Source organism: Panthera pardus, unplaced genomic scaffold, assembly GCF_024362965.1.
Source record: "Panthera pardus isolate Hobbes unplaced genomic scaffold, ASM2436296v1 HiC_scaffold_2, whole genome shotgun sequence".
Classification (NCBI taxonomy): Eukaryota; Metazoa; Chordata; class Mammalia; order Carnivora; family Felidae; genus Panthera; species Panthera pardus.
Genome location: NW_026526765.1, coordinates 8,869,163 through 8,896,861, shown reverse-complemented (window position 1 = coordinate 8,896,861; position 27,699 = coordinate 8,869,163). Strand labels below are relative to the sequence as shown.

Genomic DNA, 27,699 nt, shown 5'->3' with positions numbered 1-27,699 from the left:
GCAGGAAGATGTAAACCCCGAAGTCATTCATCACTACTTACATTCGAGGGTCAGATTGGCTGTCTCTGAGATTTTAAAATAACCAGCCAAAAGTATACAAAAAAACAAAGAGCTAGACAGAATGTGGCTTCATGGGGACAAAGCATCTTCTCTTCTCTTCTCTTCTCTTCTCTTCTCTTCTCTTCTCTTCTCACTCATGGTTCTGATATCATGTTGACAGAGCTTAACAACACCACTTCAACCCCCCAGCGAGCCACTTCTCCAGACACAGAATGGAACATTGATCTCTGGCACCTACCCTTCCCTTTCTGGTATCCCCTGGATCTCCCCTAATGGGGCAGCCCCAGCCCCGGGGGCCAAGAAAGACAAGAGGAGAGCCTGGTGTTCTTTTGAGCATAAGCAATGTCACAGACCATCAGCATCACACAAGGCCACCCTGACGATGATGGATCAAGACAAAATCAAGACCCCTCCGTAGTTATGTCTGAAAACTGACAAATCACAAAACTGATGGAAACAGCCACCTGTCCAAGCTGATTTGATGACTGCTCTTTCTTTACCAAAGTTTGAGCCTTGCTATAGTCTTCCCTCCTTCTAGCTCTTTAAGAATCTTTAAGATACCGAGTTACATCCCGGCAGCAGCCAATCCAGAGCCAGACCCTGCCTCCAAAGCCCCTGACACAAGCCCAGATGCTGTAAGTCTGCTTTAACACCATCTTATTGAACTACCCTGCAATCCTGCGGTGGGGGTTCTTTGGTTAGAGCCAATAAGAGCCAACCACAGATGCGATCCTGATAGGCTTGGTTGGATTACATTGACATGTCTAGCAACATGCTTTTTAAAGTTTACCCTTCCTGGGGCACCTGGCTGGCTCAGTTTGTAGATCATGTGACTCTTGATCTTGGGACTGTGAGTTTGAGCCCCACATTTGCATGTAGATTGCTTAAAAAATAATATTTTTAATTAAGAAAAGTTTACCCTCCCTGAATACCACCTTCTTATAGCACATGGCCCCATGCTTATCAGGAAATTAATCCATAACACAGAATAAGTGTTTTTTTTTTTTTTCCTTCTTACACAACATGCTTTTTCAATTAGGTAATTCTGCTCCAACATTATTGCCTACTACAGTTCAGAGGCACAAACCAAGGTTTGGAACTAGAGTGTGTGTGCATTGCAGAACAGACTTAGGGAGGAGATATCTTGGCCGAATGTAACTTTGAATAAGCTTTGAACCTTAACAATTGACCACCAGGTTCCATGCACTAACTTACCTGTGACCTTGGTCAGGTCACTAAACAATCTGACCTGGGTTTCTCAGTCTACACAATAAACATGGGAAATGCTAGCTGAAGTGCCCTCCCATCCTAAAATATGAAGAAAAGCCATCAAAATGCATATATACAAATTCTGGAAATACTAAGTCACTATTTTGATTTTTCACGATGGTATAATTATTTCATAATGTTAACAATAATTATTTCTGCCGTCCTTTGGATGGATTTGAATCCAGCATTACTGAAAAGAGAAGAGGCAACTAGATGGTCTTTAAATGCAGGTCTGGCATTTCTTTAATATCTTTTCTTCAACGTACAGTCATTGCTTATTTTTTTTTTCAATATATGAAATTTATTGTCAAATTGGTTTCCATACAACACCCAGTGCTCATCCCAAAAGGTGCCCTCCTCAATACCCATCACCCACCCTCCCCTCCCTCCCACCCCCCATCAACCCTCAGTTTGTTCTCAGTTTTTAAGAGGCTCTTATGCTTTGGCTCTCTCCCACTCTAACCTCTTTTTTTTCCTTCCCCTCCCCCATGGGTTTCTGTTAAGTTTCTCAGGATCCACGTAAGAGTGAAAACATATGGTATCTGTCTTTCTCTGTATGGCTTATTTCACTTAGCATCACACTCTCCAGTTCCATCCACGTTGCTACAAAGGGCCATATTTCGTTCTTTCTCATTGCCAAGTCATTGCTTATTTATAGTTGTCTTCTCTGCTAAAGTATAAGTGGTTTGAGGTCAAGACTCAATATGCATATCCGCAGGACCTAGAACTTCTCCTGGTTCATAAAAAGGCCTCTCAAATACTCCTGGAAGGAGACCATGCGTGGGTGCTATTTTCAGAGGATTTGTTACTCATTTTAAAGAATGCCCTCAAACATCTTTCTCACTTGGTGCCTCTTCTAGACTAAATTTCGTTTCGATTCTGTAAGATTTTCCTTAAAGGGAGTCTCTCTGTTCGGTGTTGTCTGAAATACACTGAGTTGTCATTCTTTGGAGAACTAAAATGAGGTGACAGACATGGAATCGTATGTGCGAAACATGCTAGCAACATTCCCAGGACCAAGGTCAACAGTGGATATCACTAGATGCCCACCGTGGACTCTGCGTAGCAATCAACCCTCGAGCCTGTACTCACAACTTACATTCTAAAGACAACGTGACAGGTGCCGTGGGACAGGTTCTTGCTTCCAGAAACATGGAGTCCAGCACGCAATCTTTGGAGATGGGTTCTTCTAGAATGCATTTACCCGTGTCATTTTGGTTTTCGGAGAGGTTCGGAAGTTTTCAGAAACAGAATCATTAAAAGCTCTTTTTTAAAGATTCTTTTCACAGAGAACTGTCAGATGATATCGTTATTTAGTTTATAAGAAAGCACTCTCCATTCTATAATTTACATGCAGTATATTGCTAGGCCATTTTTAATAGTATTTAATATTAGGTTTTCTTTAATACACATATAGTAAAACTTTCTGAGGGTGAGCAAGACCTTTGTGGCTTTTTCTCCAATACCTAATCTAAACGGGAGGCAGGGGGCACCTGGGTGGCTCAGTCGGTTAAGGGTCGGACTTCGGCTCAGGTCATGATCTCGCAGTCTGTGGGTTCGAGCCTCGCGTCGGGCTCTGTGCTGATAGCTCGGAGCCTGGAGCCTGTTTTAAATTCTGTGACTCCCTCTGTCTCTGACCCTCCCCTGTTCATGCTCTGTCTCTCTGTCTCAAAAAAAAATAAATAAACGTTAAAAAAATTTTTTTAAATAAATAAATAAACTTGAGGCAGAACCCTGATCTCTGCCGATACTGACAGAGTAAAAACTATTGCTCTAACATCCTACAATCATGCCCTCCTCTCATGGGTCTTGGGTGTCAGATCCTTCCTTCTGTTCCCACTGGAGGTGCACAGGTCCAGATTTTTCTAGGAAGCATCACGGACTGTTAATTTTAAAATGGGTACATAGTCATAGAATATAAACATTTTCCATAAAGTCATTATGGCTTACACGGAAAAGTTTATGGGTACTATTTGTCCTTTGTTCCCTTGGGCTATTACCACCAAAGACAGCCTGTTAGAATTTCCAGGGCAACTAAACGCTTATGTGTATGAAGTTGATTTTTCCTTGTGGAACCTATTTTATTGAAAATGTCTAGTTGTATTAATAGATAAAAGCAAGTATTCTACATTTTATTGAGACTGAATAGGTATTACCATATAATTGATAATATTATTTGCAATCTAATGGACTTTTAGGATATTTAAGCCCTTGGTAGAAGCAGAAATTCACTGGTACTTAAAATACATGAGATTAAAAATGGTAAATAGCAGCATGAACTTTTGCCAATCATTTTACATTATCCCCCACCCCCCCCCCCCCCCGCCTTGATTCCCAATAAGTTGGACTCCAAGAAAAAGCCCTTTGCTTGGCTAAGATTTACTTAAGGCACCCAGCACCTGTAATAGTTGGGAAATGAGCAGTTTTCTCATGATTTTGCTGTTTCTGATTCTCCGCTTCAGCAGCCAGTAGAAAACTCGCTAGTCGAAAATGTCCCTCCTTGTTCTGGAGTAATAGATGCCAGTCCCCAAAAGTGGGTCCTAGCCTGGCCAGTCCGCCCTGTGGTCCCCGGGCAGGGTGTGACGGACGAGGCCACAGGAGTCACCGGTTCACGTGAGCAGCGGGTGGGAGAAGGGCCGGCTCTTGCCTGCACACTCTGCGTGCACCCGTCCCCGTCCCCAGCGTGTATCCCCACCCCCTGACTGCCCAGCACCAGCAGCCTCGCCAGGGTCCCCCACACGAGCCACTGAACTCTCTCCTGCTTCATCCGCACCCTATAGAGTCTGTTCTCAGCCCTGCATCCAGAGGGACCTTTCGTAAACACAGCTCCATCAAAGTGTAATTTATATACAATAAATGCACTGTTTTAGGCTGCAGTTTCTGAGTGTTGACAGATGTATACACCCATGTAACCACTGTCAAAGCGATTCTCCAAAAACACGAATCGGACCACAACATGCCAGTGCCTCTGGTCTCTCTCAGAGCAGAAGCCAGAGACCTGCCAGGACTGACGAATCCTGTGTGATCTGGGGCCTTACTGCCTCTCTCCACATGGCCCCAGGACCCACGCCACTTCCCTTCCTGGCCTTTTCCCCTCTTGTCTGACGTGCTAATTAAGCACATTCCTCTTCAGGGTCTTAGCGCAATCTATAATCTATAATTGCCTCTAGAGGTGGTGGATAAAGTATTACCTCCCACAGAGTTTACAATAACAACCCCTGTACAGCACGTGTGTGTGCATGTACACACACACACACACACACACACACACACACTCGTGTTGCCTATGTCTGTTTTATTTTCCCATTACACCTGTATTCGTTTCCTGTGGCTGCTATAACAAAATACAACAAACGAGGTGGCTTAAAACAACAGGAATTTATTCTCTAACAGTTCAGGAGATCGGAAGTCAAGTGAAGGTGTCAGCAGAGTGGGTTCCTTCCAGAAGCTCTAAAGGAGAAACCGTCCATGCCTCTCTCCCTGCCTCTGGTAGTTGCCGGCCATCCTTGGCATCCCCTGGCTTGTAGCCACATCACTCCAACCTCTGCCTCTGTCTGGACAGCGTTTTCTCCTCCCTGTGTCTCTCTGTGTCCTTTTGTGTGTCTTATGAGGACACGGCCATAGGATTTAGGGCCTGTCCTCATCCAGGAAGGTGAGGATCTCATCTTGGTCCTTAATTATATCCTGTAAAGACCATATTTCAAATAAGGTTATGTTCTGAGGTCCCAAGTGGACATGAGTTTTTGAGGGGACACCATTCAACCCAGCACACGCTTAACGCTGACAAATAATGCATTTTGCTCTCTTGATAACGAATTGCCAACCACCGTTGGGAAGCAACTCCCTGCGACAGGAACTTTTGCTGCGTTCAGTACTGAATTTCCAGTGGCTAGAGGCACAGTGGTCACCCCGTGAACATTGGCTGGGGGGGTGAGTGGTTTACAGCTGAATCTGCCAAAGCAGGAAGTCAGGCGGCCTGCAGGGATGCAGTGAGAGGCGAAGGCCGCAGGTTAGAGAGGTGGGTGTTTCAAATAGACAAACGAGCCGGTTGGTAAGTCGGAGTAAATCGCTAGAGGAGTCGACCTCGTGACCAGCGATCACAGGGTGGATTCTCAGAGGCATGAGTTGGAGGTGGTGACTCTTAGGATAGTCCAAGCAGCTCCCTCCACCTCCTCGGAGTCTCGCCAGTGGGATGGTCTTCTGTCAGCTTAAAAAGGCCATATGTGCATTTGTTTCCTGCGGCTGTTATAACAAATGGACACAAAGTTGATGACTTTCAATAACACAGATTTACTCTCCTGTAGTTCTGAAGGCCAGAAGTCTGCAGTCAGGTTCACTGGGCTATCATCGACGTGTCAGTACGGCCATGCTGCCCCCAGAAGTTTCGGGAGAAAATCCTTGTACTTGTCTGTTCCAGCTTCTAGAGCTGCATTCCTTACATTTCTTGGCCCATGGCCCCTTCCTTCATTTTCAAAGACAACAATATAGCATCTTATTTCAGTGGTATGTCTCCTTCTTCTTATATACAAAGTCCATTTTGTCAAATAAGGTAACATTTACAGGTTGGAGGGATACCTTTGGGGACATTATTCAGCCCACCAGAGGGATCCTAACTAGAGACCAGCCATGGATCTTGGGACAAGTATAGAGAGTTCCAGATTCTTCCTTCCTGATTTCCCAGTGCAGGAAGTGGTGGGATTCTGTGCTTTCATTTAACTAACAGGAATGACTCATTTTCTACCCTAATTAGTGTCTCTGCTGAGGGCAGGGCTACTTGTAAGGAAAGGGTCCAATTTGAAACAAGCAAGTACATCGACCTTACGTTCATAACATTTGAAACCCCCCTCTTTTTTGTACTTGGTTTTTCATTTATCATATCGTCATAGATGATCTGTCTGTGCGAGTTGCCTCAGTATTTTGTGAAAAGAGAGGGTGTAATTAATAATGCAGATTTAAGATAAGATGAGGATCGTCCCCAGGAGGGAAGAGCTGGCTGGTGGTCCTTGACAGCATTGAGTCCCTGTGAGCTGAACACATCTACAAGGAGCACAGTGGCTGCTCCATCAGAAGACAGGTCAAGAAATCATGGGTCAGTGAGTTAATGCTACTGATGCAGTTTGGGTAATTACATTTTCCCAAAATGTAAAGCTTGGAGAGAGCCATTCCTTTCTACAAATGAAAACAGTTGAACTTGTTTTCTAGACAGTCATAATTCCAATGCTGCTGTTTCTCTGAAAGCAAAGATTTGTTTTCTAAATGTGATAAGCCATGTAGGGCAGCTTCTGGTTTGGGCTACAAAATATCCAGGAATGAGGACCAAGACACGCATGCTTCCATATGTTTCTCATTGGATAAGATCTCGTTCGTCAACAAGAATTAAAATACTTCCGTTTCGTCATAAAAATATCCACCTATCTAACGTTCTTATGACCACCACGTCTGCACCGCCAACCTTATTAACAAGACCACATCAGAAACAAAACAGCTCACCTCATGGCTCTAGATGCCAAAGTTAAAGCCGATGTGCTCTTTAAAACCTTTAGTTAGGGGGTGCCTGCGTGGCTCAGTCGGTTAAGCGGCCAACTTCGGCTCTGATCTCACTGTCCGTGGGTTCAATCCCCGCATCGAGCTCTGTGCTGACAGCTCAGAGCCTGGCGCCTGCTTCCGATTCTGTGTCTCCCTCTCTCTCTGCCCCTCACCTGCTTGCACTCGGTCTCTCTCTCTCTCAAAAATAAATAAACATTAAAAAATACAACTTCTGGTTACAGTTCAGAAGTTTAAAGAGGTGGAGATTTTCACATTTTTAAGTAATGTCCATGTAGCCCTGCCCCACTGAAACCACCGAGGCTGCAAAGTGGGCAGTGTCCCTCCAACATAAAGAATGAAAGTAAGCAAGGTGTCTCTGACGTCAAGCTTTGCTGAAAGTCAAATTTTGAGTTCCCAGAGACTCTGGCCCTGAGGCCTGTTACAACACAGAAGTAAACGTGATAAAATCTTGTGACGGCACATCAACTCTCCAGTTTCTGTGCCAGCATAACATAGTAACGGATTTCAAACTGTTTTGCTATTTAGCTCTGAGCTGAGCGCTTATAATTTTAGCAACTCAGATAGTCCATATAAGAGTGAGAATTTTGTCACAATATTGTCGGTCTATGTGACAAGTTTTAATGGAGAAAAGGTTACATTTGCATATTCTCCAGTTCCATTAACATTTCTAAAATGAAGCCCAGTAACAAATGAGAGTTATGAGTTCGCTCCGGTAGAAAACTGTAGATGGTTCTTATTTCTGAGTCTTTACTCCGTCGTCTAGTTATATACGACAGCTGGCATGTCTCAAGGGTCCACGCTGCGTGCCAGACTGTGCTCCAAGGGGTTCGTATATATTATTTCCGATCATCCCACCAATACTCCCAGGTAGGAATTATTATCTCATTATGAAAGATGGACTCAAAGCAAAGAGCATGCCAGCCAGTGGAAATTCAGCAGGAAACCAGACGCAGACAGAAGGAGCCCAAGGCTACAGAAAGTGTTCATGGTGGGTGGAGTAGGATTCGAACCAACTCTGACTGCATCCAAAGAACTTTTGCCCACCATGGCACTCTGCCTCTGGAGGGGGTAGGGGGCAAAACAAATCATTTCAAAGTGGCACATTTTCAGGCAGAATTTTTACTATAAGCTAAAGCAGTGTCTCTCTTTACACTTAATGTTCTTTCATGTCAGTATCAGCTCTAATGTCAATAAACCCATCAGTAACAGGTTATTTTTAAAAAATTAAATGGCATTATATAAATATTTTAAATATGTACATATGTCCTTTAGAGCAATCTTAGGGTAACAGTCGCTCGTATATATCTATCTATAGCTCTTAATACCTTGCCAACCACTTCCACATTCATTATCTCATGTGTCATTTCAAAAGATATCCCATGAAATAGGTGGTATTATTTGCCATATTAGATCCATGGAAACCAAGCCCAGCAAACAGTGAGGGACTTGAAGAGAGAAAGCCAGATGTTCAAGTTTGGAACGCTTTCCTAGTTACTCTCATACCAGATCCTGTGTCCATTCTACTAAAATAATCCAGGAGTAAAAGACTTTAAAACATGCTTGCTCAACACAAGTGATCAGACACACTTCATGTTTGGACCAGAGTTTCTCAGCCCTGGCTCTAATGACAGTTCGGGGATGGAGAATTTTTTCTTGTGCACTGTAGGATGTCGACCCGCATTCCTGGCCTCTCCCCACTGGATGCCAGGAACGTCTTCCAGTTGTGACAACCAAAAATGTCTTCGGTCATTGCCAAAAGTCTGCTGTGGACACTGTTTTAAACATATTTTTTTAATGTTTTAAATGTTTATTTATTTGAGAGAGAGAAGAAAGACCGAGCACAAGCGGGGGAGGGGCAGAGAGAGAGGGAGACAACAGAATCTGGGCTCCAGGCTTTGAGCTGTCAGCCCAGAGCCCGACGCGGGGCTTGAACTCGGGAACGGCAAGATCATGACCTGAGCTAAAGTTGGACGCTTAACTGACTGAACCACCCAGGCGGCCCTAAACATATTTATTTTTGAGACATTGTCTAAAGAAAAAAATCCTTCTTCTAGACGTTATTGCAAGGCAGTGATTACAGCAGCCAACACAGTTATATGGTTAAATTTATCTATTTGAAAGCAGACAGCCGAGTTTTATTCTGGCTCCACCACTTAAGTTGGTACCATCTGTAAGTCAAATTTCCTCCTCTGTAAAATGAAAATAAACCACAGAAGGCTACTTAAGGAGTAAAGAGTTAAGGCGTGTGAACAGGGAACCATGGCAACTGACTTTTAGTGCACTCGTGTTGTTTCTTAAGGTTATTTTTCTGGCTGTTCCGTAAACCTAAACAAATCTGAATGTTCTTAGATTTCTTCTCCACCATAGTCACCGCAGACCAGAAACAGCATTTTTGCATTTGTATGAAAGGCCCTTTGTGATCTCATCCCGAACTTGCTTTCTAGCTCTCCCTCTACTATCCGGCCTCCCGGGCAGGCTTCCTCCACACAGCCTGTTTCTTAGCCATTCCCCAGCTAGTCTGAGAATGTACCTTTTCCAAATCCACCAACCTCTCCGTGTGCTGATCCTTTATTGGCATGTGTCTTTTCCGGAACATCTTTGTCTTGTGAGCCACTCCTTGTCCTTGAGGATTAAGACCCTTATGCAAGGCCATATCATATGCCAAATTCTGGTCCAAATGAGATGGACATTTTACTTCCTCTGGGCCTCCAATTCTTTCTCTGGAGTCTATCTCCATGGACAACAAAAAATCTGAGCGATCTAATTTAAGCGAAACAAAACCATTCTGGAAAAAGAGACTTGGATGTAAATCGTTCCCCCCCAACTTATTGTTGAGGGGGTACACCTTTAGCATCACTCTTGTGAAATTGAGGAAGGCATTTGAAAACACTAGTAGTATCCTCTTAGCACCTGCTGCTGTGGCTAAGGCTGGGAGATGCCAGTTAGAATAAACCGGAAGTGAACTGCCCGGACGCACAATCCACTCCGGCATGATTCCTGGAAAGCTGGTTTAGGCTAAGAGACATCAACTCATTTTGAACATTAATTTACCGTTGTCCTAAGTCTCACCTGGCTTTGTGATCTCCCTTGCCCCCTTTCACTCTGTCCCAGAGTCCCCCCCAGGGACCCCACTTTCACATGTTGTCATTGCACCAGAGGAGGATTGGAGCACGGCAGCCGAGGGAATTTCTTCATGCTGTGGGAAAAACCCTTGTCCCCGTGAAGCTTACAGCAGAGAAAGGGCGGAGTGATGAATCATCGTAACAAAAACAATGGAGGGGAATTTCAGCCAGTTATAAGTGTGGTGGATGAAATATGGCGGTAGTAAGATGATATGAAGGGTCAGGCTTGTTTGCCTGGAAGCTTCTAGGAGATGCCCTCCGAGACATACGAACTAAGACCTGGTCAAGACAAGAGAGCACCATGCAGAGACCTGAGGGAGGAGCCTCCCCCAGAGTACCAGGATCTTGAGATGGGAACAGAAGAACTGTTTTCAATAGGAAGGAAGCAATTCAGGGAACTTGGTGCAGGAAGCTCAGGAAGAGGGAGGAGTCCTCTGTGTGGGAGGTGGCTGTTGTCCTTGGTGCAGTGGGAAGCCACTGGAAGGTTTCGGTGACAGAATTACTGATGCATAGTAAAGACTGCACAGTTTGGCAGTATGGAGAGAGAGAGAGAGAGAGAGAGAGAGCGCGCGCGTGTGTGTGTCTATCTTCCTAGGTGTGTCAGGGGAGGGGGGAGCATTCCAGAATGACCAATTGGCCAGAGAAAAGATGTCATTAGAACTGAGGCAACACTCCCTGCCCAGATACTTCCTTCACTCTTTCCTTCATGCCTTCACTCTCCCAAAGCACATTTATGGAACGTTCATCAGGTACCGGGGGTATTGTATGCTCTAGTGAGCAAACATGACCAAAAGGGCTGCGGTCCTGGCCTCAGGGAACTTACCACAGTGTGGAGACGGAGGCAGCGATGGGACGCAGTCCACAACAAAATGGAGGCACTACCGCTAGGCGTTGCATGGATGGACTCAAGGAAGGCCTCCCTGAGGGAATCACAGGGAGCCCGGGGTCCTGAGTTTGAGTGAGAAACCGCTGGGCCAGAGCTGTTCCAGAACAGAGGTGGGCGAGAGCACCATCCAAATGTCTGCCAGTGCAGGGAGCCCAGGGAGGCAGCGGGACGCAAGGGGAGATGGCAAGCCAAGCAAAGGCCTCACGAGCCATGGGAATATCCTGGTCTTTATCCCGAAGACAGTGGGAACCACTGAAGGGCTTTAAGCAGGGAAGCAGCCCGATCAGTTTTGTGTTTGTGCCCAGTCCGATGCCTTAGGTAGGAAGAAGGGTGCGTGGGAGGTGACTGGCTTGGTCAGCGGGGTGAAAGGTGAGAAACAGGTCTGGGAAAAGAGTAGTGGGGCAGAGGGGATGTCTGGGATTCCAGAGTTTTCAGGGGAAGCTGAATAGCCTTTTTCCCCCTAGGCTCATGATTCCTTAGAAAGTGCATCTGCTCTGAGTTTGGGCTGTGTGTGTGTACATGTGTGTGTGTATATATACATGCATCCACACAAACGAACCCGTGTGTGTGCATGTGTGTAAAGGGTCCCTCAGACTGTTCCCCTAGAGATCTTGTTCCAAAGATGTTGCTGATATATGCCATATAGAGCAGTTACCATCCGGTTAATAAAATAGGCTCAAATGAATTCTTTACTAATCACTTTCCAATAGCACAGGCTCACCCGAATTCATCTTAGCCATCCAGTACCTATAGGACACTGCCAATCTTAATGTATAGGGTATTCTGTAGATTTTTATTTCATTTGAACAAAGAACACAATTTTACTTGGCTGCTATTCTGAGCAGAGGGGCTGTGGGTGCTATCTCAATGTTGCAGAAGTGGTTTAGAATCATGTGAGAGAAGGACATTAAACTTAAAGTAACACAAGCTTCCTGTGTTTTTAATCTGTAATTTCTGCTTTGATCACACAGCCAAAAAAAATGTAATAATTTGTCTGTTACCAGCAATCACTTATGGGTAGTTTGTAGCAGATGTATTACTGTACTATCTGTTCTTTTGAAAGTATGTGTGGCTACCTAAAATTTTATGTCAAATTTATTAACTACTTAATGCACATTAAATCAAATGCTTGATCTTGCCAAGAAAAACTAAGCTAACTCAAAAGGAATCCCATTGACGATTGTCTTCAGAGCCGTGAAGGGAGTGCTAACACGTTTCAAGGTTTGCTTGACAGCCTCTATGGGTTGTGATAAAGGAAAGATAAAGAGAACAGGTTAGAATCTACGAGGACGCTTTTAACCTTTGTCTGTTCCTTCTCTGCCCCATTTTTTTGTGACTCCTCTTCTCCAACGACAGCACTGACCCAGCATCAACAGGATGGATGCTCTTGAGCTGTTTCTCTGGGAGTAGAGTGGTTATTGCCAAGCTATCTCGTTTGTCTTTCACCCTATCCTTTGGATAAATAGTACCCTTTTGTGGCACGTGGGGTCACCTTTTTATCTGCGGTCTCAGAGGTTGCTTTTTTATTTCTCTGTTAAAAATGGGTTCCCTGCTACAGGAATAGATCCATGCAATTGGCCCTGTTAGCCCCATGTCCTAGCTGGTTGAGCCGATTGACTTCATAAAACAATATTCATTTGCATGGTACAGTCAGTCTTGTGTTTTAGGGTGGACTTAAATGTCTCAGAGCATGTTTCTTAAAATTAAATAACCATCTTCTTGGAGTAGCTCAGATGTGAAAAGAAGAATGGAGGAGAAAAATGTACAGTGAAAAAATATATATTAACATTGTATGAATAAACCCAACTCTTGAACTTCCTTTTATAAATTCTTCTTGTTGCTTCACTTTTCCCTCTGGAGAATCGTTTAAAGAAGAGATGATGATAACAGTAACTAATAATAGTCAGAAAATAATAAAGAAGGCATCAGGTTCTATCACAACATTTTGGATTTTGGATTGGACCCCATCCAGTTATATTTTCTCTTGTCTGATAATTTAGCTAAATGCTGTCCTTGAATCAGACTATTGAAACAATGTATTAGAAAACCAATGTGACCTTGTAAATTCTCCATTTAAGCCCAAATTAAAAATGTGTATATTAATAAAATCATGTGACAATTTAAGTCATTTTTTTCACAGTCTTCATAAACATGTAACTTCAGTTGATACATTTAAGGTTTTATATATATAGGGTGTGTGTGTTCAGCATACATACGTACGTGTATACATACACGCACCTCCAAGCCATCAACTTAAGGATGTCTTTTCAGAGTCTTTTAAGTGAATGTGCGTGTATGAAAACCAGACCAGCTATTTGTGAAATAGTTCCGTGTAAACTCAAGTACGTTTCATAAATGGGTTAAGCGTGTGTTAACACTGTGGTAGGATTTCTCTCTCATGTTCTCCTGCCTTCTCCTTGTTCAGAGAATTTGGATGGAGAGACCCAGAGCTACCGGAAGTGATCCAGATGTTACAACACCAGTTTCCTTCAGTCCAGTCTAATGCTGCAGCCTACTTACAGCACCTCTGTTTCGGAGACAATAAAATTAAAGCCGAGGTAAGCGCTGCTTGGATTCTTAAGCGACTGGTGGTAAATTCGTCGGCACCGAGGTCTATAGAGTAGTGTTGAAAGGGGAAAGGAATAGGAAAACCAAAGTGAGGTTTCCAAAATTTAGATCCATATGTAAGACCGAAATGGCACCTTCTGATTAACTGGCGTGTGTATGCATAGTCTTCTTTTTTAATATTTGGATACTGAGAAGTAGATGACCAAAGATACCTGCTAGTATTAACACAGGCAAAATGGTCAAACGCTGGACTTTTCATGAGATTTGCCTTCCTCTTCCCAATATCATCCCTGGAGTTATCTCTGCCTCTAAATCTTCAAGAAATAAAAAGCATTGTACGTTGTCTCCTCAACTTACAAGATTACTGCAGTCACCTATCACATCATCTCTCCTTTCTGGAAAACTCACTTACAGGATGAGAACTCTAGGCAATAGATAAGCTTTGTGTTACAATCAAGGATTTTGAGCCATTTACAGAATTACTAGGGAATATAACACGGGTGGATGTGGTCCAGGAAAGAATATATTGTCTGCACCCATTATGTAAACAATTGTCAACATGCTTTGTGTTCTTGGACTACTTTGTATATACACTGTGCTGCGTGATATTTCTAGAAAATCACAGTGGTCGGCGTAGCTCACTCTGATTTTTTAGACAAGGGACAAGTATTTGCATTAAGCTGCTGAGTAATCAAATGTTTTAAAACAATTTGGTAAGCTATAAAGAGCCATCTCCCTAGCATGGGAGCAGTTCTGGGGATCAGTCAAAATCGGTTTCAGAGTGGAAACAAGAAATTTAGAGATATAATTGCAATTTATTGTAGATTTTGCTTGCTTGCATTAGGATGGATATAGCCTAATGGCTTTTCATCATTTCTTTCTATCTTCCACTGGGACTTAGAGGACTTAGCAGAAAGGTCACGTGTCTTTGTGGATTGAAAAAAGGGCAGTGGTTCTCAGCCAGGTGTGATTTTTGCCTCCCAAGAGATAGTTGACAACATCTGGAGACACTTGTGGTTGTCACAATTGGAGAGGACCGTGGCGGTGCTAACAGCATGTTATGGGTAGGGTTAGGGATGCTGCAGAACTTCCTAAAATGCACATGCACCAGGCAGCAACCACAGCAAAGAGTTATCCAGTCCCAAATGTCAACAGTGGTGTCAACAGTCACATAAAGAAAAATATTGTTCATCCAGATAAGTTTAAAAATGCCAAAAATACTATTAAAATTATATAAAATGATCTACAAATAAAGCAAAGTTAAATTTGAGTTCTGTCCCCGATGGAAATTCTCTCAATCCTTCTATGCCTTTAATAGAAAACCAAAGAGTCACTGAAAATGAAGGACAGATTTCTGATTAGGGGATTACAGCCCATCATTTGTTTCAAGGTCACCACTTTGAGGGCTTCTTTAAAAGCCAGGGAAGCATTTTATTCCGTTGTTCACGTAAGGTTGGATCAGGGGTGTTGTGATGCACGCCCCCAAAAGCAGGAGTGTGGTTCCGATCTCAGGATTGATGACGCCCTGTGATACACCTGGAGGGTACGGAAAGTTGGGTGACTCACATAACGAGGCTTATTGGGATGGTCGGCATGGCTCCTAAGTGGGACTGAAAACGTCTTGAGAGTAGGAAAGGGGGTTGGCTTGAGTTTTTGTGGTGATTATGGGGTGGAGCCAGTGTGAGGGTTCTCAGGTGTGGACAGGGGCTGGCGTGATTTGAACTTCCTGCTGATGCCAAAAGAGGAGGCATCCAAGCTTTCATATCACCTTGCTCAGAGGTGGGCAGAGCAGGAGAGGGAGGCTTGAAAGCAGTCAGAAGCCAGACATCCAAAAGCAGAGTCTGAACCTTTATTATAAAGGGTCGTGTGGTCAGTACAGACAGCATGGCCTGGGGAAGTGTGAAGTCACTGGTCCCACTGGCTCTGTCTGAGAGCTCCTTGGACTGGCCAAAGCCTCTCAACAGCAGTGACTGCTGGCAGCTGGCCACAGACTTGGGTGTGGCCCCATCAGACGCATCTCTCGGCCCCGCGGTGGATCCGAGGTGGCACGATGTCGGGGGCGTGGGGGGCGGGGGACCGGGACACGCGTCGGCGTCCAGTAGACACATCCACCTCCCAGTGCTGCTTCCCTGCTCACCAGCTGTGCCTCCTGGAACAAGCCGATTGTCCTTCAGCCCTTAAAATAGACGCCGTACTCTGGAGTCTGTGTGGGGCTAAGTGACTTAATGTATGCTGGCCGCTTAGTGGTAACATATTCATTCATTCATATTCTTTTTTGGCCAGGAACAGTTAGAACATTCAAGTTACTTTATTTTATCTTTTCGATGTTCATTTTAAGTTATTTTACTCTATTTAAAATACAAGTTATTTTATCGTATGTATATATATATGTCTGCATGTGTACGTGTGCTTATTTTCCTAATTTGCCGTGGGTGCCTGTGTCCCCTCTCACTGTCTGGAGATCTTCCAGCAACTGGCTCTCGGAGGAGGGGCTCATCTGGTGGGTGTCAGTGCTCCACTGCACCCCCAAAGATTCCAGATGTGGCCAGGACCTCAGGGTAACGTTGGCCAGGTCCCCGGGAGCCTGGGATGGGGAGGAAGGGAAGAGTGGTGTAGGACCGAGGGCACAGTCTGCCACCACGGTGGACAGGGACAGTGCACGTGCCTAAATAAAACCCAGAGTGAGCCATCTGAGTTTCCCTGTCTCGCTCCTTCACTCATGTGGGGAGCACACATACGTACACACACACGCACACACACACACACACACAACCTCTGGAAGGGATTTTGCACAGTTCTGTTTTGCTCCCTCATCCTAACTCAGGGCCCAAGCCAATAGTAATGGTTCTCCCTTTGTGACGGATGGCTGCCTGTCATGTTCTCATACACAAGTATTGATTTTTGTAATTACCTGTTGTTCAAATACTAATCCTGCAGGCACTCGCCTTTCCAACGTACTCAGTCCCCCAGTCTTTCTATTGCATTTTATTGAATTGATTTAGCCCTTCAGTCTGCATTTCATTATTAGTATTGACTTTGCTCACACAATGGATAGACCATTGAGCAAAAGGCAGAATTAAATCTCCTATATGGAGAGGGTCATAAATCATGCCTTTCTCATTCCTCATTCCAGTGCTTGGTACAGTTTTGGTGTAATGAAGCCAAGAAGCTCAGTGCTGTTCAGAATGATGCCGGATATTATAGGCACAAAGTTGAGAATTTGCTTCCATAAATCAGCAGATGAAAGCCCCGTTTCTAACTTTTCCTCCTGGTCTGGTGACCAGTGGATTTGCTGGATTGGTGGCAGCCTCCCAGGAGGGGGTGGCGCCCCGGGGAAGGAGCTGGGGAGGGCGGCTGGCAACCACCAGGGACCGAGCTGGAGTCTGCGTGCGGGCCAGTGGGGGACCCGGCTTAGAGCGTTCAGTTACAAATGAGACAGGAGGGTGCTCCACAAACAAGACCTCAGATCAGAACAGAAGTGGTTGAGGAACAACTAAAGAGACCTGGGAAGGAAAAAGGGTAAGAATAGATAGGGTCTGGGCTGTTGCCACAAACACACTGAGTTTGCGCAGCTCGTTTTCACAGACCGATGAACATCTGATACGTCGCTGCCCTCCTGCTTCAGGGCAGGGGTATCAGTGGCACCGACGGGTGTCAGTACTATTTGAACTGTGTCTGGTGTACATTGTCTCCTAGATTGTTGGGACTGTCACAGTAAATTGAGCTGTACATAATCTCTGGAGTTGTTTGACGTGAAAACTTGCTCATGTGTGTGTATCACCGGCATCTTTTAGGAGGTACCCGGGTGATAATCTTTTAGTATTTTTCATAAATACTTTCTTCATTCCTTCTGGGCGCTCCCCAGTTAAGAATATTAAGATTATCCATCGACTCGGGGATAATACTAGGTGCCTCTCATGGATTCTAATGATTCGAGTTTTTTTATGTTGCCCCTCCTGCTTTGTCCCCCTGTTTCTGCCCATGCACACGTTAGGACAGGTAGGTGCACACGTAGGCACCCCATACTTGCACGTGGACAATCATGCACCAAAAATGAGCATAATATGTATGATGTAGGGCAGCGTTCAAGATAATATGTCTCCTAGAAATTAAAAAAAATCTATTTTCACAGTTTCAAGTGAGAAGGACTCTTCTTAAAATTAAAAAACATTAGCTGTTTTAATTTATGATGAACTAAGGAATTAAATTTAGTGGAAGTTTAAAATTAATAAGTATTTAAGTGTTAAAATAATTTTAAGATGTATTTTCTTCTAAACATGGGACCATTCCTTTAAACAACATACCTTTTAAACAAAACTGGAGCTGTATTAGTAGAACTTTGTTATTAACTGACCGTATTCATTTCTTTGTGATGGAAATGGCCGCTGACCACTGCTAATGAAGATTTTTAGGGTTTTGACCTGGTCACCTCTTTTTTTTAATTTTTTTTTAATTTTAGTTATTTTTGAGAAAGAGAGACAGAGTGTGAGCAGGGGAGGGGCAGAGAGAGAGAGAGAGACAGAGAGAGAGACAGAGAGAAAGAGAGAGACAGAGAATCTGAAGCAGGCTCCAGGCTCTGAGCTGTCAGCACAGAGCCCAACATGGGGCTTGAACCCACAAACCGTGAGATCATGACCTGAACTGAAGTCAGATGCTTAACTGACTAAGCCACCCAGGCGCCCCTGGTCACCTCTTTTTATATGAGAATTTAGCTTCAGCTATCAAATCTGCACCCCAAGTATTTGAAGATCTTGCATATTAAACACACATTTTGATAATAAACATTATTGCTCTAGGAAAACAGTGCTGATTTTACTTTCCTAATTCCCAACACACCTCTGGGAAGTTGCCTTAGCATCCTGGCTCCAATCAAGTATTTTTTGGTGTTGTTTTTAAAGAAATGGCATTTTCAGTTCTAGTGGGAAAAAAAAAGTTTATCAAAGCCTATTTTAGGTTGGTAGGGGAATTGAATATTAATAATATATAGATCCTATTTTTAAGGAACCCACAACCTACCAGACAAACAGCATACAGACCAGGTAATATGGCACCGTGTGTTAAGCACAGTGGTGACACAAATCCCCAGCCTGTGAGCGTGTTTACCAAATGCTCAAAAGCCAGCCTGTGGAGTCAGAGAAAACTGCCTGCTTCCTAAAGTGATTACACTGAATTTTACATTAGAAGTTGCAAGAAGAATATAGCCTAAGCCATACCCACTTAGAATTAATGGGAAGACGGCTTGGATTTGGGGATATCAGTCCTTTGGAGTGTGTGTGTGTGTGTGTGTGTGTGTGTGTGTGTGTGTGTATGTGTGTGTGTGTGTGTATGCATGTGTGTGCACACATGCATACACATATCCATGTAGTTTCAATGTGTTTGTACCATTTACACTAACCTGTTTTTCCAAATTGGCACCATCTTTCTTGAGTGATGATAACATAGAAATTGGTTTCAAAAAAAGAAAGAAAGAAATTGGTTTCTGTGTATACCCATACCATCCCCCTCCCCCGTAATTTTTATTTTATTTAGAGTGATTTAGAACATTCCATATGTTAAAAAAATTGACTTGTTCCTGTCTACTACACTTAAAGACCTTCATCATTTCTATTTTATCCTGGTTCTTTCTACCTCATATAGTTCGAGAGGAGGTGCAATCCATCTTTTCAGTTGATTACCTTTGAGCCATTTCTTGTCTTCTTCATCATAAATTGTTCTGCATTTGTAAAGAAAGAGCCTCTATGAGTTGCCAGATGTGAGTCGAGAGTATACCACTGAGTTACAAACACAGGCTCTGGAGCCAGGCTGCCTGCCCTTGAGCCCTGACTCTCCTGCTTTCTAGCTCTGGGATCTTGGGCAAGTTTCTGTACCTCTCTGAGCATCAGACTCCCAGACCATCAAATGGCACGGAGAATGCACATCACTGCAGCGAGGAGGCGCATAGACCGCCAGCCAGCATAAGTGCTTAAGGAAAGTGGGTTATTGTTAGTATATGTTGAAAATATAAACTAAGGAAGTCTCTTCCAAACTGTTAAATGTAAAACCAGTCTCCTCGTGTTAGAGACAGAATGGTTTATATATTCTGCTTTACTTGTATTTTTACCATTCACATTTTGAAATCTACTGTTGTCAACTAAAGAAATGGAAAGCACATGTTGTGTGTGGCTGTATGCCAAGCCACTGTTGAAACGAGTGGATTCAACCACGGGGCCTTTAGGAAGTTAGAATCAAAGAACCATTTTCGCGTGGCAACATAAAACAACACACAAACGGGTCCGAATGCTTCACACACTGATACTGTGTGGAGGTGGAACTCAGGAGTACGTGCATTCGGCAGATATTCCCCGATCGGCTGTAAAGTTCCAGGCTCTGTTCTTGGCCCTGACATCCCAGCAGTGAACACACTAGACTCAGGTGAGCCACTGGGAGGCAAGAGTGAACAAAGATGGAAATCTAGGACGTGTGAGATGGTGTCATGAAGAAAACACAGCATGGGAACTAGGGTAAGGGGTGAGGGCATGTGGAGGCAGGGATCACTGCAATCTTACAGAAGGTGATCGGGAAGGTCATCTCTGAGAAGCGGTGCTGGAGCAGTGCCCAAAGGCTGAGAGAGAGAGAGAGAGAGAACCATGGAGTCAGCTCTCTGAGCAGGAGTGTTCCATGCAGAAACCAGATAAGCCCAAGACAGGAGTGTGCTTGTTTGTGGACTTTCTTGTGGCTGCTGTAACAAAGTACCACAAACAGGGTGACTTAAAACAACAGAAGTCCAAGATCAAGGTGTCGGCAGGGCCAGGCTTCCTCTGAGACTCTGGGTAGAATGAAGAACCCTTGCCTCTTCCAGCTTCTGGTGGTGGCCCTCAATCCTTGCAATTCCTCGGCTTCTGGCTACATCCCTACAATCTGTGCCTTTGACATCCCAGGGCCTTCTCTGTATGTGAATCTGTGTGTTTCTTCCCCTCTCTTATAAGGGTAGCAGTCATATTAGATTAGGGCCCACCCTGATGATCTCATCTCAACTTGATTACATCTGCAAAGACCCTGTTTCCCGCTAAGTCACATTAGTCGGGATTAACCTATCTTTTGGCTGGCACAATTCAACTTATAATGAGGAGCAGCCAGAAGTGTGCTTGGGACCTAGAGAGAGGGCTAGAAGATGAGATCAGAGAGGTAACTCAGTCCAGGGCTGCGTCACATAGGTCTGGCAAGCTGAAGGTCTTACCGTCGATGAAGAGAAATCCGGGGCCTGCTTTTTGGCAGAGTGGTTGAGAAAGTAGTGCATCTCAAGAAAGAATGCTTGGAGGTTTTTGGAATCCATTAAATGGCCACAGGAGAGGGTAGCTGGTGATGGGAAAGATCGGGAGAAGGTGAGTGCATAAATGAGGTGGGTAGGATTGCCCCGGCCCATGTAAAAGGGTGTGCTTGTAAGAGGCAGTCAGAAAAGGAGGAAGGTAACCTCAGGTGGCCTTTTGGAGTGACCGCAAAGTGGTTAAGAAAGTGTGATAAAAACAGAGTGACTTACTAGATCTGAAAGAAGTCTGGGTAGCTTCTGAGAGGACTCTAGTGTCAAGGACAAAGACTTAGAATCGCAGTGAGTGGGAGGGGTGGAGGGGGCGGACCGTGACCTTCCAGGACAACAGTATGAGAAGTGGCCCGGAGGCAGAAGGGGGAGCATGAGGAGTGGGTGACTGGGAAAGTAGTAGTGTCCTATGCACGCAGCCGGCAGGAAACAGCTGAGTGACAGGTGGTGGGTCTGCATAAAGAAGAAGGGAGACACAGTGACCCTAACACACGGAGCTGTAAGACCCGTTTCCAGAGTGATCCATGATCTCGTTGCATTTAAATACCACCATGGCGGAAGGAGAGAGTACAGAGTGTGATAAGGGCTGGGCGCACTGGTCAGAAGACGGAGATTGGCTCTGGGTCATGGGGAGGAGTTGGCTCCGTGGAGAAGTTCAGGCTTCCCAGGGATTTCAGCGCTTGTGGACACAGGAGAGGCGGTATAGGACCCATGCCGAGCACCGCTGCGCCCGGAAGCTGGGACTGAATGAATGAAGACAGCCCAACATACATGTTTTTCGTTTTCACGAAGGCTTGGTCTTTTACACATGACAAGGGATAGAAGAGGGGGAATCGTGAGTTTTTGGACCAGTGCTTCCAGCAGAAAGGCCCATGGGTCATCCTCAGTGGCATAGATGGCAAGTAGACAGTATTGCTAACAGGCTGGGGCAGAACTACAGCTAAGAAGGACAGATACGATCGCACAGACGTTTGCATCCAGCTGGTGGCCATGCCCCCGTGCTGGGGGCGCTGAGTCAGAATCGCGGCCTTTTGGAAAATGTGAAGAGAAGCAGAGACAAAGGCATCCAGAGGCACCAAATAGTGGCGGTGCAGTGGCCTTCCATACTTAAGGGCAAATAGGACCTGAGGAAATGGCCAGGATGTCTGGGGCTCGATGGCCCTCTGTCCGTCCCTGCCACATATCTTCCATCCACGTCCTGTGCTTTTGCCTCTCTGCCCTGCTGGTTCCATCTCTTGCCCCTTTGAGCTCTTCTCACTCCTCCTAAATTTGCGCCTGTCACAGCCCCCATCACCCATCCAGAGGTTTGTCCTGGCCTTGGTGACTTTTTCCAAGTGCTGAGGAGACCGAGGCCTTCTCTGGCCCAAGGTCTCTCCTCCCCGGTGTCAAGGGATCAGACATCAGTGTGACAGTTCTGTGTGACTCACCTGATAAGTGCCTTCTGCTGGCCCCAGGGGTCACCGAATAGACACAGCAGCAGGGATGGTCCCCCATTAGGAAGTAAGTCGATCTTTACCAGAATCCAGGTCAAAGAGGGCCCAGTTCTTGACAGGAAACTCCCGCAGTAGACACAAAACTGGTTTGATGGCCTTTTCCATTAAGAAATTGAACAAAAGGTGTACCTGGGTGTCTCAGTCAGTTGAGCATCCCACTTTGGCTCAGGTCATGATCTCATGGTTTGTGGGTTCGAGCCCCGCATCGGGCTCTGTGCTGACAGCTCAGAGCCTGGAGCCTGCTTCGGATTCTGTGTGTGTATCTCCCTCTCTCTCTGCCCCTCCCCCCCACGCACTCTGTCTCTCTCTGCCTCTCAAAAATAAATAAAACTAATAAAAAAATTTTTTTTCAGTTTAACAAGAGACCTGGGAAAGAGAAGCAAAGCATGTTGGGAAAAGACTGGACATAGGACGGGAACAGCCCATAGTTTGTAGGTGGCAGTGAAAACTGAAGACTCACGTCTCATTTCCAGACTGGCTATCAGCTTGGCTTCAAAGCTGGTGACTTATCTGGTGCCACCAGAGCACAGGGTGGGAGAGAGCACAGAGGGTCAGTCAGATCTAAGGAGCAAGGATTGTGTTTCCTCTAGTTTAAGGTCCCTTCAAGGAAGGCCAACTATGGCAGGAGAGAAGAGACAGCACGCGGTGAAGGAAGGCATGGGCATCAGAGGTGCAGTGGGGGACAGAGCCACCTGCCACACACTGTCTATAGCTGTGGGCCACACAGACGGAGACCAACGTTCAGAGACAGCCTTGGGCACCTGGGTGGCTCAGTCCGTTAAGTATCCAACTTAGGCTCAGGTCATGATCTCATGGTTCAGTTCGTGAGTTCGAGCCCTGCATCGGGCTCCACGCTGGCAGTACGGAGCCTGCTTGGGATTCCCCTTCTCTCCTCTCTCTCTGCCCCTCCCCCACTCACGCTTTTTCTCTCTCAGAATAAATAAATAAAACTTAAAAAAAAAGATGGCCTTGGGGTCTGCCTTTATGTGAAGAAACCTCTCTTCTCCCCCTCTTCCCCGCCAACAAAACTGGAAGAAAAAGGTGGCAGGTGGAAGGTGGGAAGCTTGCTCCCCGCACCCGGGGAAGCTGGTAACTTGTCCAGTCCTCAGGGAGGGTGGGATATCGGAGGAGGGGGAGGGAGCCAAGACCGAAGTTGTAAGTTGGATAGACTTCATTCTTTGAAACTGGAATGAGACTATTTTCATAACCAAAAGTGAATGAAAGTTAAGGAATCAGACTGATGTGTTGAAATGTAACCAGCCTACAGTGAGAGTCCTAATTAAAACCACCAGGTACAGAAGGTTCTCTTTTCAAGACAGTGATGAGTCAGAGAGCTGTCTGCAAAGCTGGGTCATGACTCGGGAACAGTGATGCAGCAGGTATTTTTTTTTTTTTCTAATCTCTGACAGTTCCTTGCTGCGTTTGCTAAAATTTGCTCTAGGTTATTTTAACTTTGTTTCTTCTTTGGGCCATGCTCTTCTTCTATTTTAATGGGTTGTCTTTGTACCTGCCCACCCCAGGGATGGTTTGTATCCTTCCCAGTAATTAACAAAAGAAACAAATGACCCATCCGAATGTCAGTCGATTCCTGTATGTATCACAGGTAGGAGCCAGGCTCTAACCAGAGGCCTCTCGCCAATGATTTTTCTCTCGGCAAATGTCTGAATGGGATCTCCTGCATCATAAGTTAGAAAAGAAGATCTGTAACTAAAGAACCAATCCTTCCTTCAGGGGCATAGACCAGCTTTATGTCCAACATCAACCTCAGCTGACCTTTATGGTAGCGTCCTTTTCTTCACTCCTGGGAGAGGTCACAGAAGAACCTTGACCTCTGTCCTCCTGCTGACACTTGGCTCCTGAGGGCTGCCGACTTGCCAACATTGGCTTTGTTTCCTATTGAGCAGTCTCTCAACTGTTGAACCAAGGAGGAGCCGTGTTGTTGGCCTGTCATCCTTTTGATCTTTCCCTTCCAGTCTCCAGGTTTTCCTGGCACACAGACTAGAGAGAACGTTTTGTCAGGATGCTGATACAAACGACACGAGAACCCTCCACGCCAGGTCTCTGCACACGTGGCTTAGAGCGTGCACTCCTCCTCCCTCCCCAGATTCCATTGCAATTCGGTGCTTTCCTTTATTTCAGCCATCTCTGTTCTGTTAATCCACCGTAAGTAAACGATCTTGCACGTGCCCTTTTTTGAGCCTCTGACTACTTACTTCTCCAGCTTCACCAAGGCTATTTCTCCATTTCATTCTGAATCCAGAGTTTGGATCTCCTCATACTGATGGTGCTTGCGAATGCGTTAGGGACCTGCTCTCTGCACACTTGGATGCACCATCTTGGAAACCTTTAACATGGCGGGCGTCAGATCCCATGGAGGACAAGAGCCCCCCCTGACTTCAACTGTTGCCTCAGTTGACGAGAGTGTATGCAAATTTCTAATCCCCCATATTTCAGCCACTCAAAATCAGATTCTTATTGGAAGAAATGTGTCTTTATACCACAACTATCCCATAGATGTTTTGTTACGTCTCTTCCCTATTGGGTGCACTTCATCATTGCAAATTTTTTTTTAATGTTTCAAGAAAAGCTGTAGGTGATCATTGTGAGATGACTATTCTTTCTTGGTAGTTCCAGTGCACTTTTTAACCAAACCTCTAATATAAGTGAAAGAAAAAAAAAAACACATCTATTTTGTTAAGAGCCCTTCAAAATTCAAATTGCTCTCCTGTATTTACAATCCTTTTTAATTAATTTGCCTCTTGAATAAAAAGTAAAACACTGAGTAGGCATTAGGTCTTTTGTTATTTGTATTTAACTTTACGTATGCAAAGAATTCTGCATTTCCTTGGAATCTATAAGGGCGGCCTTCAGTTTCCAAAGATTGCTTGAAAGAAAGTCTTACAACTGACAAAGTATTTCCCCTGGAAACGTGGTATATAAGAAGACCAGCCTCCCCAGGACAGCTCACAAATGCCTCATTAACCCAAAATACATGAACTATAACAGTGGGTGAATAATACTGTATAATATCCAGTCTCTTTGTATTCGTGGGGGAAAGCAAAAAAAGTGTTCTGAAGGCTAGGAATTCATCTCTGGCATTCTACTGCTTAGCACCCAGTGCTCCCCACACAGTCCCTGTGGATTCTGGGGGGAGAATGGAAACCATCCTTACTGCAGAGCATAAGTGATGGAATCTGCTGTCTGGACCAGGGGCCCAAGGAAGGCAGAGGCAGATGAGAGGGAGCAGGGAGACAATGGCAGAGCCATTTCTGGAAGGGGTGCATAAGCTTTCAGAGACCCTCGTGTGTGGACGGAATGAAGGGGATCCGAGGATGAAGGACAGAAACTGGAGACTGGAAAATAGAGGTGAGGAGTGGACACTCGTAGCCGCACTACGTGCAAATCCCAGTGACATCCCCCAGACCTGATTGGACTCTCCCTGCCACTCCCTTCATTTAATTCCACTTTTCCTACTGTCCTTTTCTGTTGCTACCTCCTGTAGCCTGTTTCTCTTTTTTCTGGTCCGCAAGGGAAGAAGATCATCTTCCCAGCTGCCCCCTGTTCTTTTACGTATGATGCAAATACACTTGATCCTGACATTTGACTAGATCCCTCCTACCCTCACAGGCGATAAGCGTACCAGGAATAAAAGGTTTCCCTCATAAACATCACACTTCTAGTTTTCATTCACATCTTGAGGACACAAATAATGTCACATTGGTAAATGGTAAAATGGTGGCGTGTACATTTGGGCAGAAAGCTTTCCTAAGATTCTCTCATAGATGGAGCTGTCTGGGGACTCCCCAGGGAGCAGCTAGGTGGTGCTGGGGAAGTGGGGTGAGAACTGGGCCCCCCATTTGCAGGCTGAAATAGCCCCACCCTATTCCAAGAGATACTGAAATCCGATCACTGGGAAAAGCACTCTATCAACAGAGACTCTGAAATTTCGTCAAAGTTCTTTCAGTAAAGGGTGTTTTCTGAATTCATGTTACACTGGCTATTTCTTCTTTCTGCTGACGACGATAACCCAGAGTCACCCTGTCCATACCACACGTACAACTAGTTATTTCCAGTGGTCCCCTGGAAGGTATCTCTGTTCGGAAGCACACCTATCAGCTCTGGCATGGAAGGCACCATTTCTTTCCTCCCTTGCTTCTCCTGACAGAGAAGGTGCCTCATGCCCATGGAGGCAATGACGGCACCCACAAGCAAGCCACCGTTTTCCGGTTGCTGCCTCCTGTATCGGCCTGCCAAGCACACCTGACGCTATCACTGTGTTTCACCCAACTCTGTCACTCTTCCCAGGCACTGTTGCTCCTTCTAATGACTACCATCATCCCCTGGCATCAACCATCGCTTTTATGGCACACGTGATAGATCTTTCAAAGGCTAAAAATGTCAAAAGCAGTGAGAATATCTCTATACCACTCCTGATTGGGGGTCTCTGATTTTTTCGCATGGCTAAAAATAAGTAAAGTAGAGACCACTTACTTATTTTACTTACAGCCTCCAGATTTTGTGTGGTCCATGTAGGACTCCGAGGGAGACTGATCCAAGAGTTAAAAATCACAATCTGTCTAGAACTGTCCCTCTTCCTAACCATTAAGGCTTTGCTACTGGATCCAGCTGCCTGGTCCTCCCTTCTCTCAGTTCCACCTACAAACACATTTCTGGAATCTAGCCCCTAGACCTTGTTGGACATGCCCCAAAAGGTCTAAAGAATAGCAGGTGCACCATTTAGGCTCAACCCCCTTGCCATGTACTTGAGTTTACAGAGAAACTCAGCCATACAAAGCAGAAGAATGTGTCTTATCTCCAGCAGGTAGTGATTAAGCTCCCCAGCCTCCCAGATTCTTATGGGGTACACACAGCACTATTAATATCAACCATGCAGGTAAGTGTCAAAAGTGATATTGATACATAGACTCTAGACTCTTAAGACCATTTGGGGCAAGCATGGAAACTGAAGGAAAGGAGATCGTTCTATAATGCCATCTTGGTGGCCAGATGATTCTTAGTAGGAGACCATACAACCTTATATATGTAAAGGAAAAGAACTATTTCAGTGGAACGTGTCCACTATCCCCTTGATTATAGGTGATCTGCAACATTATGTTGTATAAAAATTAGAATCCAAAGGAAAAAGGTTGCTTCCATTGGCTCTTACCAAACAAGCAGGGATATCTGAGGCTTTTAACAAGGAAATAAAATCTGACCTATAAAAAAATATGAAAACTGAACTTGGCATGCCAGTATCTCCATTGCAGACAGGTGTGTCAGAGATGTGATGAGTGGACTTACCTCTTGGTAGAGTATTCTCTTTAAAAGAGTAATATGCCATCCTTTATTCTCATCTGTCATTATTAGGCATGTCCAGAGGGCCATGGAAGTGGGACTCTAGAAGTTTGGGGGCAAAGGAGCAAGGCAGTTTTTCCAAGGAATATAGGCAAGTATTCAGGT

General features: G+C 45.0%; 1 protein-coding gene across 7 annotated transcripts in view; it reads left to right on the top strand.

Moving 5' to 3' along the window:
* The window catches only part of CTNND2 (catenin delta 2), a 929,345-nt gene that overhangs the window by 665,383 nt on the left and 236,263 nt on the right, over positions 1-27,699 (top strand). For all 7 annotated transcript variants that reach the window (XM_053906886.1, XM_053906884.1, XM_053906885.1 and 4 more), the window contains one exon: positions 13,310-13,442. In XM_053906886.1, coding sequence (XP_053762861.1) covers positions 13,310-13,442 — 133 coding nt within the window. The remainder of the gene's footprint in view (positions 1-13,309; positions 13,443-27,699) is intronic.